The 13,805-nt window shown below is 36.6% G+C and overlaps 2 protein-coding genes across 4 annotated transcripts; one reads left to right on the forward strand and one right to left on the reverse strand.

The window, feature by feature from the left end:
• The first annotated feature begins 4,501 nt into the window (after nucleotides 1–4,501).
• Nucleotides 4,502–5,413, forward strand: LOC108332794 (uncharacterized mitochondrial protein AtMg00810-like). Its single transcript, XM_017568098.1, has 2 exons — nucleotides 4,502–4,628; nucleotides 4,764–5,413. Exons 1-2 carry the CDS (start codon nucleotides 4,502–4,504, stop codon nucleotides 5,411–5,413), a joined length of 777 nt encoding a protein of 258 aa, XP_017423587.1.
• Nucleotides 5,414–6,132: 719 nt separating this feature from the next.
• Nucleotides 6,133–11,404, reverse strand: LOC108334324 (ADP-ribosylation factor GTPase-activating protein AGD5). 3 transcript variants are annotated; one of them, XM_052870320.1, is made up of 12 exons: nucleotides 11,164–11,395; nucleotides 10,421–10,605; nucleotides 10,213–10,271; nucleotides 9,940–10,030; nucleotides 8,981–9,035; nucleotides 8,779–8,869; nucleotides 8,449–8,668; nucleotides 7,951–8,179; nucleotides 7,638–7,819; nucleotides 7,190–7,390; nucleotides 7,046–7,110; nucleotides 6,133–6,531 (listed from the first exon to the last, which is right to left on the reverse strand). In XM_052870320.1, exons 4-12 carry the CDS (start codon nucleotides 9,985–9,987, stop codon nucleotides 6,369–6,371), a joined length of 1,254 nt encoding a protein of 417 aa, XP_052726280.1. In that variant the 5' UTR covers nucleotides 9,988–10,030; nucleotides 10,213–10,271; nucleotides 10,421–10,605; nucleotides 11,164–11,395; the 3' UTR covers nucleotides 6,133–6,368. The 3 variants fall into 3 exon arrangements, with proteins under 3 accessions (XP_052726280.1, XP_052726281.1, XP_017425588.1); XM_052870321.1 differs by lacking the exon at nucleotides 11,164–11,395 and adding an exon at nucleotides 11,029–11,076 and having other exon boundaries at nucleotides 10,421–10,911; XM_017570099.2 differs by lacking the exon at nucleotides 10,421–10,605 and having other exon boundaries at nucleotides 11,164–11,404.
• Between the last annotated feature and the right edge of the window lie 2,401 nt (nucleotides 11,405–13,805).

Raw genomic sequence — 13,805 nt, forward strand, 5'->3', positions numbered from 1 at the left:
GGTGAAGAATGCCATGAGAAGCCATAAACTGTTTAAACGGTTGAGAAAGGTATTCACGGCCATTATCACTACGTAAATTTCGAATAGACACCCCAAACTGTGTTTTTATTTCATTGAAAAAAGATTGAAAAATAGAAAACAACTCAGAACGATTCTTCATTAAAAACAACCAAGTACATCTGGAATAGTCATCAATAAAGGTAACAAAATACTGAAAACCTAAAATGGACTTAACACGACTAGGTCCCCAAATGTCAGAATGAACCAATGAAAAGGGGGACGACGCCCGTTGTGAGACACTACGAGGAAAGGAACTACGAGTATGCTTCCCTAACTGACAAGACTCACACGACAAACTTGATAATGTGGACAACCTCGGGACAAGTTGTTGTAGTTTGGCAAGACTAGGATGACCGAACTGAGCATGAAGAAGGGATGGTGACTCCATGACTACGCCAACATGTGGAGAAGGGCGGAGATGATAAAGGCCATGAGACTCACATCCTGTGCCAATCATGTGTTTTGAACTCCGGTCCTGCAACCAAACAGAATCTTTAGTAAAGGAAATAACACAATTAAGAGTACGAGTTGAACGACTAATGGACAATAAGTTGAAAGAGTACGAGTTAAACGACTAATGGACAATAAGTTGAAGGGAGACTCAGGGACATAAAGTACATGATCAATGGATATGGATGGAAAAATATTAACAGTACCAATACCATGAGATGAGACTCTAGACCCATCAGCCATTGTTACCGAGGGTAAATTAGCCGGACATGACAAGGAAGAAAACAAGGACTTGTTACCAGTGATATGATCGGTGGCGCCTGAGTCAAGGACCCAAGGTCCAAGGGAGTGAGTTAGACCAACAAAAGGTGTACCTGTACGTGCAACAGATGCAGATGTAGTGGAACCAGAGTGCTGATGATCCTCATACCATCTGAGAAATTCGTTAAAGATTGCAGGTTTGTCTACGATATTAGATGAAGTAGGATGGTCTGCAGACGGTGATCGAGGAGGTGGATCAGAATTTGTCACTGCTATAGGTCGAGGAGGACGTCCATGGAGAGCATAACATCTATCAATCTTGTGGCCTAACTTGCCACAATGGTCACATTTTGGACGTCCTTTACTTGGCTTGCGAGACCGAATTCGATCATCACGTTGAGCAGCCATAATAGAGGAATCATCAGTACGAGGAGATGTCTCAGTGACGGGTTTGCTCGGTATACGCAAAAGAGCAGAACAAGTAGAAGTAAAGTTGGGTATGATAGGAGAACCCAAAATCTGATCACGGACATGAGAAACATCATCAGAGAGTCCGTATAATGCCAACAACATGAAGAACTTTGATCGTTGTTCCAATTCTTCAGCAGGAGTGGAAGCAGGAGGTAATATATCATTAAAGTCATGAAGAAGGGCATGAATTTTACCCAAATATTCTGCCATGGGACCAGGATTGCACGGACCAATAACAGTTAATAGGTCCTGACAAACACCATAAAGACGCTGAGTGTCATTTGTGTATAACAACTTCGCTTGTGTCCATACTTCTGAACATGTATCATAGGATCGAAACATTTTGTTTCAGTGAGGAGTGAATGGTGGACTTTATAACAATGCATAATTGAGCATCAATTTTCATCCAGCGGGAAGTGTCATCTATGAGAGCAGTAGTCACATTTTGAGTAAGATGATTTAAGTACCCCTGACTCTTCAACCAAAGTTTGATGTCGGACGCCCAGGTTGCATAATTTGTGCCATCTAACTTGTCAATGGACAAGTGTACATTCACATAATTAGTATATATTGAGGGATCAGAAGATGAGCCACCAATAAAGGTGTTTGTAGACGAGGAAGACGCCATGGAGAGGAAGAAACCCTAAAAATTCAAAGTGCTCCGATTGACGCAACGACCACAGATCTAGAAAGAAGGCGGCGGAAAGCTCCGGCGACGCGCCGGCACACGCGACGGCAGCGACGACTCTTGCGGCGGCGCGTGGAGGCGCGTGAGAGCTCCGATCGCGGCGATCTTCGTGCGACGGTGATCGCCCGGCCGAGACGCTTCCGATGGTGTGGTCGCCGGTCGATTCTGGAGCTCCGGCGACGGCGGCGGCGGCGGTGGCGACGGCGGTGGTGGCGACGACAGCGGCGGCGACGCGACAACAGCAGCAGTGATGGGTGCCGGAGACCGTGGAGTTGACTGGAACTATTCATGTGCTCTAGATACCATATGAGAAATAAAGAAGATTGGGAGAAAATATCCCTTATGTGTTTAGACTTCACATAGGGTAGTTTATTTATATTGTAAGATATGGGCCAATGCCCTTAATACAGAATAGACTAAGCCCAAATAACAGAAACACACATCTTAACATCTAACAAGTAGAGACGTAATGGTTCTAGAAAATGAGAGTTGGGATTGGAACCAGAGGCACACCAATCTTGTGAAAACCAAAATAGCGAAGGATGCTGATAACTCTGTCTCAACAGAGTCAGCAACGGTGTCCGAAGATAGTAGAGAGGTGCAGAATGGTGAAGTGGCAGACCACGAGTGTGGAAAATAAGACTGATTTATTATTCTCAATCATGAAAAATACATTCTGATACTTTCTATTTGTAATAATCTAATTCTCCTAAAACGGGAAATAGGAAAACTAGGAAAGTAAAATAAAATAAAGGTTATATATCTATTTCTTCTAATTAGGAAGATTATAAAGATATTATCTCAAATTACAACACTCCCCCTCAAGCTGGATCATACAAGATTGTATGAACCAAGCTTGGAATAGTCAAACTCAATTGTAGAGAACGTCAATAAACCAAATTGGACAGCAATGGACGAGGGCGAACTAGCACCACGAAACTTCAACTTGGACAGCAATGGATGAGGGAGATTTCCATAAAAAATGGATGATGACTTGCAGCAGCAAACAACAACAAACTACAAGAACAGATGAAGGGCCTCCAGTAGCGAACAACAACAAACTTGCAGGAACTGAACTGTCTGCAGTGGCTAACAGCAACAAACCTATAGGGACTTAACCACCCTACAATGGCTGAAACAGCAACAAACCTTCAAGGACTAACTACCCTGCGGCGGCTGAAAAAGGGACTTCATTATCCTAACAACAACGAACTTTTAGGGACTTAACTGCCCTGAATAGCAACAAACCTGCAGGAACTGAACTACCCTGCAGCGGCTAACAACGACAAACCTGTAGGGACTTAACCACCCTACAGCAGCTAAAACTTTTCTTCCCCTCACGACTGAACGACATATGCACTTCAATGATAGAACGTGAAAGTGGAAGAACTGGTGAGAACCGATCCAAACTTGAGGACAAATTTGAAACCCCTAACGTCGAACGAACCAAATCAACGGGTGGTCTCATAGAACAACTCTCAGTGAGCTGTTATAACAAAGCATTGGCAAAAATAAAAAAACACCAAAGATTGGGACTTATGATGGCATCAAAGGCCAAAGACAGGTTGGAGGTTCAAAGTTCTCTGATGGACTACTCCAAAAAGGTGATACTTAACATTGTATCACAAGAATACTCTAGCCCAAAAAGAAAGTTTTCTGCAGAGGCTGAAAAATATTTCCCCTCATGGCAAACAGCGAGAACGACTAGTGCACTTCACGAGACACTCTTAATCTTGACCAAAGAAAATACGACAGCTTATTGAGGCGGCAGCGACAAACTGCAGAGGTTATAACAACTGACTGTGTCGGTGCCGACTATGGTAGCAGCGGAACGAAGCACAATTGCTTGAGAAACAGAAACGAAGTGAGAACCCATTGGTGATAGCGAAACCCATTGGTGGTGACAGAAACCATGATGCAGTAACCAGACGCACCAAACTAGAACACAAAAACGAGAGGGAGGTCCGGCGATGCGGAAGCGGATCAGACAAGCTTTGATACCATGTGGAAAATAAGACTGATTTATTATTCTCAATCATGAAAAATACATTCTGATACTTTCTATTTGTAATAATCTAATTCTCCTAAAAAGGAAAATAGGGAAATTAGGAAAGTAAAATATAATAAAGATTATATATCTATTTCCTCTAATTAGGAAGATTCTAAAGATATTATCTCAAATTACAACAGCAACGAGTGCAGCCACAAAGATTTGGTGAGTGTGAAGTTTACTCAGATGCACATATCGGTGACAAAGGGGATCTGGTTCGTATGGCTTTGTTGGCAGGAGCAGAACCTATAGACGAAGTTGAGGCTTTGAAAGAACCAGTGTGGAGAAATGTAATGAGAGAAGAGATCGAATCCATCGAAAAGAATGGAACTTAGCAGCTTGTTAATCTTCCAGTTGGGAAGAGGAGTATTGAAGTGAAGTGGGTGTTTAAACGCAAGTTGAAGCCTGATGGATCGATCTCCAAGTACAAAGCTAGACTGGTTGGAAAGGGCTTCCTCTAAAAGCAAGGTTTTGATTTCACTGAGGTGTTTGCACCAGTTGCATGAATAGAGACTATTCGAATGGTGATAGTAGTGGCGTATGCAAAGTGTTGGCCCATGTTCCAGCTTGATGTAAAGGCAGCTTTCTTGCATGGTCCGTTGGAGGAAGAGGTGTATGTCCAGCAGCTACCTGGATTTATTAACGAAGGCAGAGAACATCAAGTGTACAAGCTGCAAAAAGCGTTATATGAATTGAAACAAGCTCCTAGGGCCTGGAATAAATGCATCAACTATTCCTACTAAAACTAAAGTTCGTTTATTGAACATGGTTTATATGTAAAAGGGGGTGAAGGAGAGAATTTGTTGATCATCTGTTTGTACGTGGATGATCTGCTCATCACCAGATCAAATCCAGAACGTCTAGAGGAGTTGAAGAGAGTTATGCAGTCAGACTTTGAGATGACTGATTTGGGCAAGTTGAGCTATTTTTTGGGCATGGACTTCACATACACAGCAGCTGGCTTGATCTTGCATCAAAAGAAATATGCTAAGGAGTTGCTAGGGAGATTCGGCATGACTGTATGCAACTCAGCAAGGAGTCTAATTGAAGTCAACCTGAAGTTGGCTAAGAACAAAACAGAAGAGGATGCTGAAGAAACTGTGTTCAAGCAGATTGTAGGCTCTCTACGATTCTTGTGCAATAGCATACTAGATTTGTCATTCGATGTGGGGCTGATAAGTAGATTTATGAACAATCCAAAGAAGTCACACATGCTTACAGCCAAGAGGTTGTTGAGATATGTCAAAGGCACTGTAGATTTTGGAATATTGTTTCCAATTGGGAGGCATAAGACTGATGGAGAAAGCTTGGAACTTATTGGTTTCATGGACTCAGACCATGGTGGTGATTGTCTTGAAAGAAAGAGTACGTTAGGCTACATATTCATGCTAAATGGGTCTCTTATTTCATGTGTTCAAAGAAGCAGCAAGTAGTGGCATTGTCCAGTTGTAAGGCTGAATATATAGCTAGAAGTTATGTAACATGTCAAGGGGTGTGGCTTGAAAAAGTACTGAGAGTTGATGATTCCTGTGAAAACTTCATTACAACTGAAGATAGATAATGTCTCTGTCATAAATCTATCTAAAAATCCTGTGAGTTATGACAGGAGTAAATATATTGAGGTAAAGTACCATTTCCTTAGAGATATGGTAAACAGAGGAAGAATAGCATTAGCTTGCTACAACACTGAAGCATAGCTAGCAAATGTATTCACAAAAACAGTAAAGATTGAAAGGTTTGAATGGTTGAGAAAGAAGATTGAAGTTAGATCTGAGTGTTTGACTTGAGGGAGAATATTGGTTGTAACAAGTCAAAACTGTTAATTTGGTAGCTTTCGGTTATCAACTTTTTGTTCCTGAGACACTACATATGCTCTGTATATAAACTGCAACATTTGCAGTATCAATAATACAACATATAGATACTTCTTCAATTCATTCTCTCTTCCAATTCTCCAATACAATAAACATAATAAATAGAATTTTTAAAATAGTTTTTATAAAATTCAGTGAGCATTCCATCACTCATCATAATTTCCAATGGAATGTTAACTCCGCCACACTGTTGAAGGATGAAATTACAATGAACATGGAACAAACATCAGAATTATGTTTATCATTGAACAAAGGACATAGAAGCAGAGAAATGAATATATAATTAATATCACTAACTTTTTTTTTATTGTGAATAAATAGTGAATAGAACTAGGATACAAATGAAGCAATCGCCTGAAATAAACAAACTGGGAAAACCTGAACTAGCTCTACAAATGGATTACAACCCACGGACAGGTCAAGGGGAAAATGAGAAAAGAAAGCGCAGTTCATGTAAATTTACTAATCTTCTTCTATGGTATATGAGCCGGAATTGCCCAATAAAAAACACCTATCAGTGTTTCGCAAACATCCCCTGTGTTAAGGAGGAAAAATCATAATCCTTCGCTGACTGTGTAGTACTAGATGACACTGGAGCTCCTGACTGGGGTTTACTGGCTCCCATTGTCGCCATCACACCGTTAACTGGAGGTGGAACTTGCCCCATACCATAGAAACTGCATAAAAAATGCATTATAAACTTGGTATAAGTTTGGGAAATGGTAGGAACCAACAGTGAAAAACAAGTTTGTAGGTTTTCTTTGGTGAACAAGAGCGCTGGTTGATGCATAAAATCAATAGAGATCACTAAAAATGATAAAATACAGAAACGGCACAATATGCAGTTTTTAGATTGGTGCGCGGTTTGACACGAGATCTTCAGTAAAAGATGACATAATCCAGGTAAATTCCATGTTCCGTAGATGTAGTTCACCTAGAATTTTCATTTCGTGAATGAGGAGGGCGGAACCATTAGCTTTGAAAAATTAGAGTGGTTGAAATGGAAACATAACCCCCAAAAGTAGCCTTAGTGTACACTCTAAATCATTTTGGTTTATGGAACTAAAGTTGATTGGAACCAATTATCCACCCAGGTTAATGGACCAACATAAGGTAATAATCAAATAAAATATTCCTACAAGTAATCCAAAGAGATTAATTTGGTGATGATCACACCAAATAATGACATACCTAGATGGTTGATATTGTACAGAGCTCCCAGCAAAATGTGCTGGGGTCATGTTCGTAATCTGCACCTGATAGAAGAGAAACAAGTTAGTTGCTGGGCAAAACCAATAATTCATCATTTAACATTTGGCTTATTTCAGTCATTACCTGCATGGGCAATGCTCCAGAAATCGAGTAGCCAGTAGCTGGCCAACTTTGCACAGGAACATTTGGTCTAGGTTCTTGTATGCCCGGAGGATACTTGAGATCCCCACCAGAAGATTTAGCTGCAGCAGCCATTAGAAGAGACTGTTGCTGTAGCATGGCAAGCTGCTGCTGATGCATAGAAAATGGAGACACCATATTGCCCTGCAATATCAAAATGACTGGTCAGGTAAAAGTATTTCAAATACCAGAAAAAAAGCATCTAATGATAGAGTGCAACTAAAAAAATTGTTGTTTTAATATTGACGTGGATATATCTTGCACATTGAGCATCTAGAGAACAAATCAAATAAGGGTAGAAGAACTTTATATTGAATAAATAAGACTAAACAAATCAAGTAAAAGAAGTAACTCCGAAATCTCACAAACCTATAGAAGAATTTGCAAGTACCTTCTCAAAGAGGCTCATTATATCATTTTTAACATCTTTCTGTGGCTTTTCTGGAGTTAAGCTTGGCATCATAGGTGATTCTTTGAAAAGATCCTCAATACCAGCTGCAGACAGCAGAGCACTATTATCAGCTACTTTTGGCGGCGGACTAGTCTTCTCAGCTGTTGACACCTCTGCAGCAGCTGAAACAGTTATGGCAAAAAAAATTAAGTTCTACCCAACATAATTGAAGCAACTTAACATCTTCAAAAACTATCCAGCAACACTTTCTTTTGAATTTTCATGGCATTTTGTAACAAGGACACAAACATACACTGAAAACCTGCCCAGAGATTATCATCAGTAGTTGTACTGGCCGACTCAGAGCCATTTTCTTTCGGGACATCCATAGACAACATGTTGAAAAGGTCTGTAGCATAGTCAACTTTTGGAGGGGTATTTTGAGCTGCATCCATAGCCTGCTTTGAAGATTCAGCTTGTGGCTGTGGTGCTAATGGTTCCACTTTCTCAACAGGCTGAGGTTTGGTAATAGGAGGAGTTACCTGTTCACAATAGATTATTTCATACCAGTATAAACACTAATGGTTTTATTTAAAGAGGAAAATAAAGTAACCATCGCTCAAACAGCTCAATTAATCATATTATTACAAATAACATATGAAGTGCAGCTAATTGTAGAAGTAATAACACATGAAACTAATGACAAAACAGACATTAAAACTGCAATATCAGATAAAGTGCAACACAATGTTAAACTGCAGGAGGGGAAATTAACAGAATAACAAAATAAATAGGGAGCAAAAGAGATTACTTGCTCAGGTGCTTTGGGAGGAGCAGGAACACTGTTTCGTGTAGCAGGAATTGCATTTGACGGTTGGAATTTCTTCCTTCCCTCAAAAGTTTTTTCAGAAACAACATTATGACCACTTCTCTCCCCAGGCCTCTGCCAATGTGAAGGACTTCTTTCTTCCCGCAATCCAGAAGGTGTTTTTGGATTCCCATCTCTTGGAATCCATCTCTTCTCGTCATACCTTTAAATACATGCAACAATGTAACCAGGTCATAAAACGACATCCATACATCTTAAACAGTACAAAGATGAATATTTAGCCAGGTTCAAGTAGTTGAACATTAGACATACTTTGCACGAATGAAATTCTCAATTCCAACTCTATCATAATTTGGTGGTAATTCTGCTTCCCAGTAGTTATTTGCTTTCTCGTTTCCCATTGCTTTGCACGACCAAAACAAGAAAATTCAAATTGACAGTGTTGATACATAATCAACGCATATCAGCAAAATTCAAAATAACCACAAACTCAAGACCACTTAGACTATCTTACATTGAATGAATGCAACTTGCTCTGGAAGCCATGTGTCCAGGGTTGCAGAACGAACCTGAAAGGGAAGTCATTAATGATTAAATAAAGCACGTATTTAGATACTACAAAATTCCAACAATGGCTTAGGAGCTATTTCTCAGTTATTCCCACACCAAATTCATTCAGTACTATTACTATATTTTAAATGGAAAAGTAACAGATCAAATTGAAAACTTTGTCAATCGAATAAGTTATTTATCAGCCTAGAACTATCCTTATTCAGAATAAATATTAATACACAATAAAAAGTTAAACACTGCGTGAATTATATAACAATAACAACAGCAAAAGTCTTCCCCACTTGGTAGTGTCTACAAGCTCAAAATAATTTTAAAAAAAAATCTCAACTTCCATTTAAGGAAAGGATTACCAATGACACTTATTTAGAAACCTTTGGTTAGTCATTACTAGAAAGGGTGTTTAATAAGTATACACTAAAATCAGTATTTCTCAGAAGAGTAGTGCTAACAATACTCTCTGTCAAACACATTCCTCCTAACAAAGTAACACTCTATTATCAGTTGAAACGTACTAAGAACTACAGAATCATGAGAGGGATTCATTAAATAAGATGTATGATCCACAATTTCTTTTGATTTCCAATAAATTTTAGCCAACAAAAGAGAGTATGCTCCAAAGAATGTGTGTGTGTGTGTGCCTGTGTTACTGAATTTCTCTTCTTGAAAAAAAAAAAACATTAAATTGCTACAACACATTGTCAAGCACAGAAACATACCCTCTATATTATAGAATTGGAAGACATTTTCTACAAGCAACCATAATATACATTCTCTCTCTCATAAGTTTTTTTAGATCTAACTAAAACCCTTTTAGTCTTAGCAGTATAAGTAACAAATATTAATCACAATGTTTGTAATATTCACAGTACAGACAATCCATACCAAGGAAAATAACATCACCTTTGATATATGCACACCCAAACTTCGATGTATTCCCGAACACTGCATACATATAAAGATGCCAAGATTTACACTAGCCCATCTGGGACCTCTGCAAAGTAAATTAGCATAGAAAGTTGAGAAAACATTGCTAACCACAATAATAAAAATAATATATCCAGAAAATGCATGGAAAAGAGATAGCCTTTTTTTCATGAACCATTAGTATCCCTGTGCTTAATTTACTACTGACATAAAATTCAGACCGGATCATTCAGATCCACCAGTACATACTTAGCTTTGCAGTCAGCACATTCTCTATTGTCTGGTAATTTAAGAAGTCCTTCCAGTATCTGCATATTTAGAGTATGGAAAAAAAACAGTGTAAGGAGAAAAGGAAAACAGAAAATGTGGCAACCCTCAAATACCAACACATTCAATAAAGACGAAAACCCAAATGAAAGTTCAGTGTTGAGAAAACATTAAGGATCTCACGAATTACCAATAAGCATACATCACAATGGTGACTGGAAGGAAAACTTCTCCCGAATCAATTGAACTTGGCCTATCTTTACATGGAAAAAACAACTACGAATTTCTTTCAACATTTGCTACCCAAACTAATTTTCTTCTGCAGTTGTCTTTTCCTTTTCCGTGATCAATATATAACATGACTCGAATTCACCGCTGCAGTTGTCAAGGATTAAATCCCTCTTAAAACTATAACCCTACAATTACTCCAAAAAAGAAAAACTAAAAATACCTATAAAAGGATGGACTATTGTTACAATAAGGACATAGATTTTGAAGAAACACATCAACTAAGCTTCCGATAGCTTCATACTCTTTGCTGAACGTGTAAGTAGCGCCAAGAAACCCCTAAACTATATGTTGGGAGCTAAGCGAACATCAGAAAAAAGGATCCAAACTACCAAACCACAACATCCCATTGATTATCCCCCAAAAATATCGAAAAATGAAAGATCGACAAACCTGCCAGCAATCAGTAACAAAAATCATGACAAACATATCAAAACAAAACCTACCAGTGCCTAATTTTGCGAGCTATACCATACACATTCGCATTAAAAAATAATCCAAAATTCTCACGTTCAAAATTTCGCGACATGCATCTACTGAACAGTGACGGATTCAAATCTAACAAGAAGACACGATTAATGATCCGAGGCAACTAGCGTAGATTGGAAAATCGAAACTGAAATAAAGAAATAAGGAGAGAGAAACCTTCTTGTGCTTAGCGTTGAGTTCTTTGGTGACGTTAGCCTTACCGTTCATGGTGGAAGGTTCCAGAAGAACAAGGAAACGAATAGGAGCGAGAAAGTTAGCAGAAGAAGCTAAGCGAGAGAGGAAAGAAGAAGATCCGAGGTCAATTTGGTCTTTTCACACTCTTTCCTCTCTGTCTTTCACTCTCTCACTAAACTGAAAGCCTCGCTCCTGTTAAGAAGAAAATGTCGCCAAGGAGACGCCCTCCTTGACTTTTTTTTTCATTAATTATTATTTTTATAATGGTGGAAAACACTTTTGTAATAGCATTTTCTATGAAATTATCTTATTCAATAATTAAAGTTAATTAATAGTAACTATATTCTTTTTAAATAAAATAGTTTTGTATTTTAAAATTACAAATTAAAAATACTTCATGACAGTGGATTCCACGCGCAAGTCCTCAACTACATATTTACTTTGTTAAATTTAACCATTTTTCCTAATCACACAATAAAATTGATTTAAGTAAAATAAAAATAAAAATACAATATTTTTGTATTAAATTAAAAGATTACAAATCATAAATTATTATATTTCCCTAAATTTTCTCGCCTTGGTTTTTCGGCCCACACGCTTCTATAGCTTTGTCCCCTACGCTTATCTGTTTGTTTATTATATTATCATTATGACATTTATGTCATGAATTAATTATAAAAATATTTGCTTTTATGAAAGGGAAAGAATAGTGGCTTTTGCATTACGGGAAAAATAATTGTGTTAAACGTTTTGTGTTCTTTACTTATATGTGGAAGTTATTTTTAGATACGTACAAGGGTTTCGACATTTTCCTGGTTCAATGTTCTGCAACTAAACGGATGCAGGCTATTTCTGTAATGTAAATAGATAATATAAATATATAATATGTTTAAAAATGATTTCAATTCAATTAAAAATAAATAAAAAGACTCATACCAGACTTTTGTATACAACATTATATATATAATTAAATATATTTTTAGTTACTAAATTTTGAGGTAAAATTACAATTCATCTTTATATCAATTTTGATATTTTTAATCTCTTAATTTTAAAAAAACAAATAAATATGATCTTTTGAGTTAATTTTTTTATGTCTCAAAAGAAATATTTAAGTTATTTATATTATTTAATATATTTAAATTCTAATATCAACTATATAAAAAAATATTTTTAAAGTTTAAAAACTAAAATGTATGAAAAAATATGAATGTATCATCTATAAATCTAACAAATTAGGAAACACAATAATAACTTTGAAATTCCCTGGTGTATTCTCATAAAAAGTTCAACAAAAAAACATTCTTTAAATTTTTTACTTGTGGCACAAGAACAACCCCTTTAATTACGTGCGTGAATAATTTTAATTAATAATTAGGAAATCAGATAAAAATTATAAATTTAATTAATATTTCCAAAAAAAGAATTAAGTAATAAAATAATTTGTAACAATAGTTTTAATTTAATTTTATAAAAAAATATAATAAAATTGGAATTAATAAGTATGTATTTAATAATAATTTTATTCAAATAAAACTAGATTAAAAGATTAAAACTAACTTATATATTACTAATTATTAATCTTACTAATAATAATCATTTGAATTAACCATTAATAGTTGAATCAGGAAATAGAATAATAATCATAATATAATTAAAATTTCCAACAAAAGGAAGTAATTAAGTAACAATATAAATTGTACTAATAACTTTAATTTAATTTTAGAAAAAATATTGTTGAATACAGTGAAAATTATGTATGGGATTAATCTCCCTTATGTTGAATATACACATAGCATCTCTAATATCCTTGAAAAATAGCTATATTTACTAAAATAGATAAGCTTTTTAGAGTATAGAAAAATATGTATAATGCTACATTAAAATACGGATGATGTTACAGTAAATACGTAAAATGTTACAATAAAATGCTTCAGTAAATACGTATGATGCTACAGTAATATACATTCGTGAAAAATGTGTTGCTATACTAAAAATGTAGTATATCTACAATACTGCTAGAGTAAAAACGTAGTGCAGCTATAATACTGCTACATTAACCCTAACTTCAACTATAAATATGGGTGAGGAAATGAAGTTTTTCATCATCGAAGTGAAAGTTGTGAAAAGAGAGCAAAAGTTTAGTAGTAGATAAGGAGATTTGATAGTTAGGATCTGAGTTATAGAGAAGGTTGTGAGAGCTCCTAAAAGGGTGTTTAGATTGAGTTGCAGAGAGAGTTATTTGTAGAGAAGGGTTCTCCTTGTGAGTGTAGAGGGTTTGAAAGGTAGAGTTGCTCAGATTTTGTAAAGAAATGATCAAAGTAGTTCATCAAGAGGTAATGGAGGATAACCTTTCTTCTTCTTTTTTTTTTTTGTATGATTATGGATATATGTAAAAGCTTGATAGCGGTCTGACCATAAGACTTTGAACATTAGTAGAGTACTCGTAAGTCTTATGGAAGCAGGAGAAATAGATCTTGATCATAAGGTTTTGGGTGTAAACATAATATACTTGTAAGGATTATAGAAGATGGAAGAGAGCAGTTTAACCATAAGGCTTTGGGCATAAGCATAGTATACTCGTAAGGCTTATGGGAGCGGCTAAAGTGACTTTGAGAGGTGTC

The sequence above is a fragment of the Vigna angularis genome, chromosome 11 (assembly GCF_016808095.1).
Source record: "Vigna angularis cultivar LongXiaoDou No.4 chromosome 11, ASM1680809v1, whole genome shotgun sequence".
Taxonomy (NCBI): domain Eukaryota; kingdom Viridiplantae; phylum Streptophyta; class Magnoliopsida; order Fabales; family Fabaceae; genus Vigna; species Vigna angularis.

Bases quoted from the DNA above. Each gene is read 5' to 3' on its own strand.
- LOC108332794 (XM_017568098.1), top strand. From the start codon at position 4,502: ATGGTGATAGTAGTGGCGTATGCAAAGTGTTGGCCCATGTTCCAGCTT. The intron at 4,629-4,763 runs GCAGAGAACATC...TATATGTAAAAG, and splicing joins ACCTGGATTTATTAACGAAG to GGGGTGAAGGAGAGAATTTG.
- LOC108334324 (XM_017570099.2), bottom strand. From the start codon at position 11,214: ATGAACGGTAAGGCTAACGTCACCAAAGAACTCAACGCTAAGCACAAG. The intron at 7,820-7,950 runs GTATGTTTGTGT...TAACTGTTTCAG, and splicing joins TCTCTGGGCAGGTTTTCAGT to CTGCTGCAGAGGTGTCAACA. The intron at 6,532-7,045 runs GTATGTCATTAT...TTTTTTATGCAG, and splicing joins GTACAATATCAACCATCTAG to TTTCTATGGTATGGGGCAAG.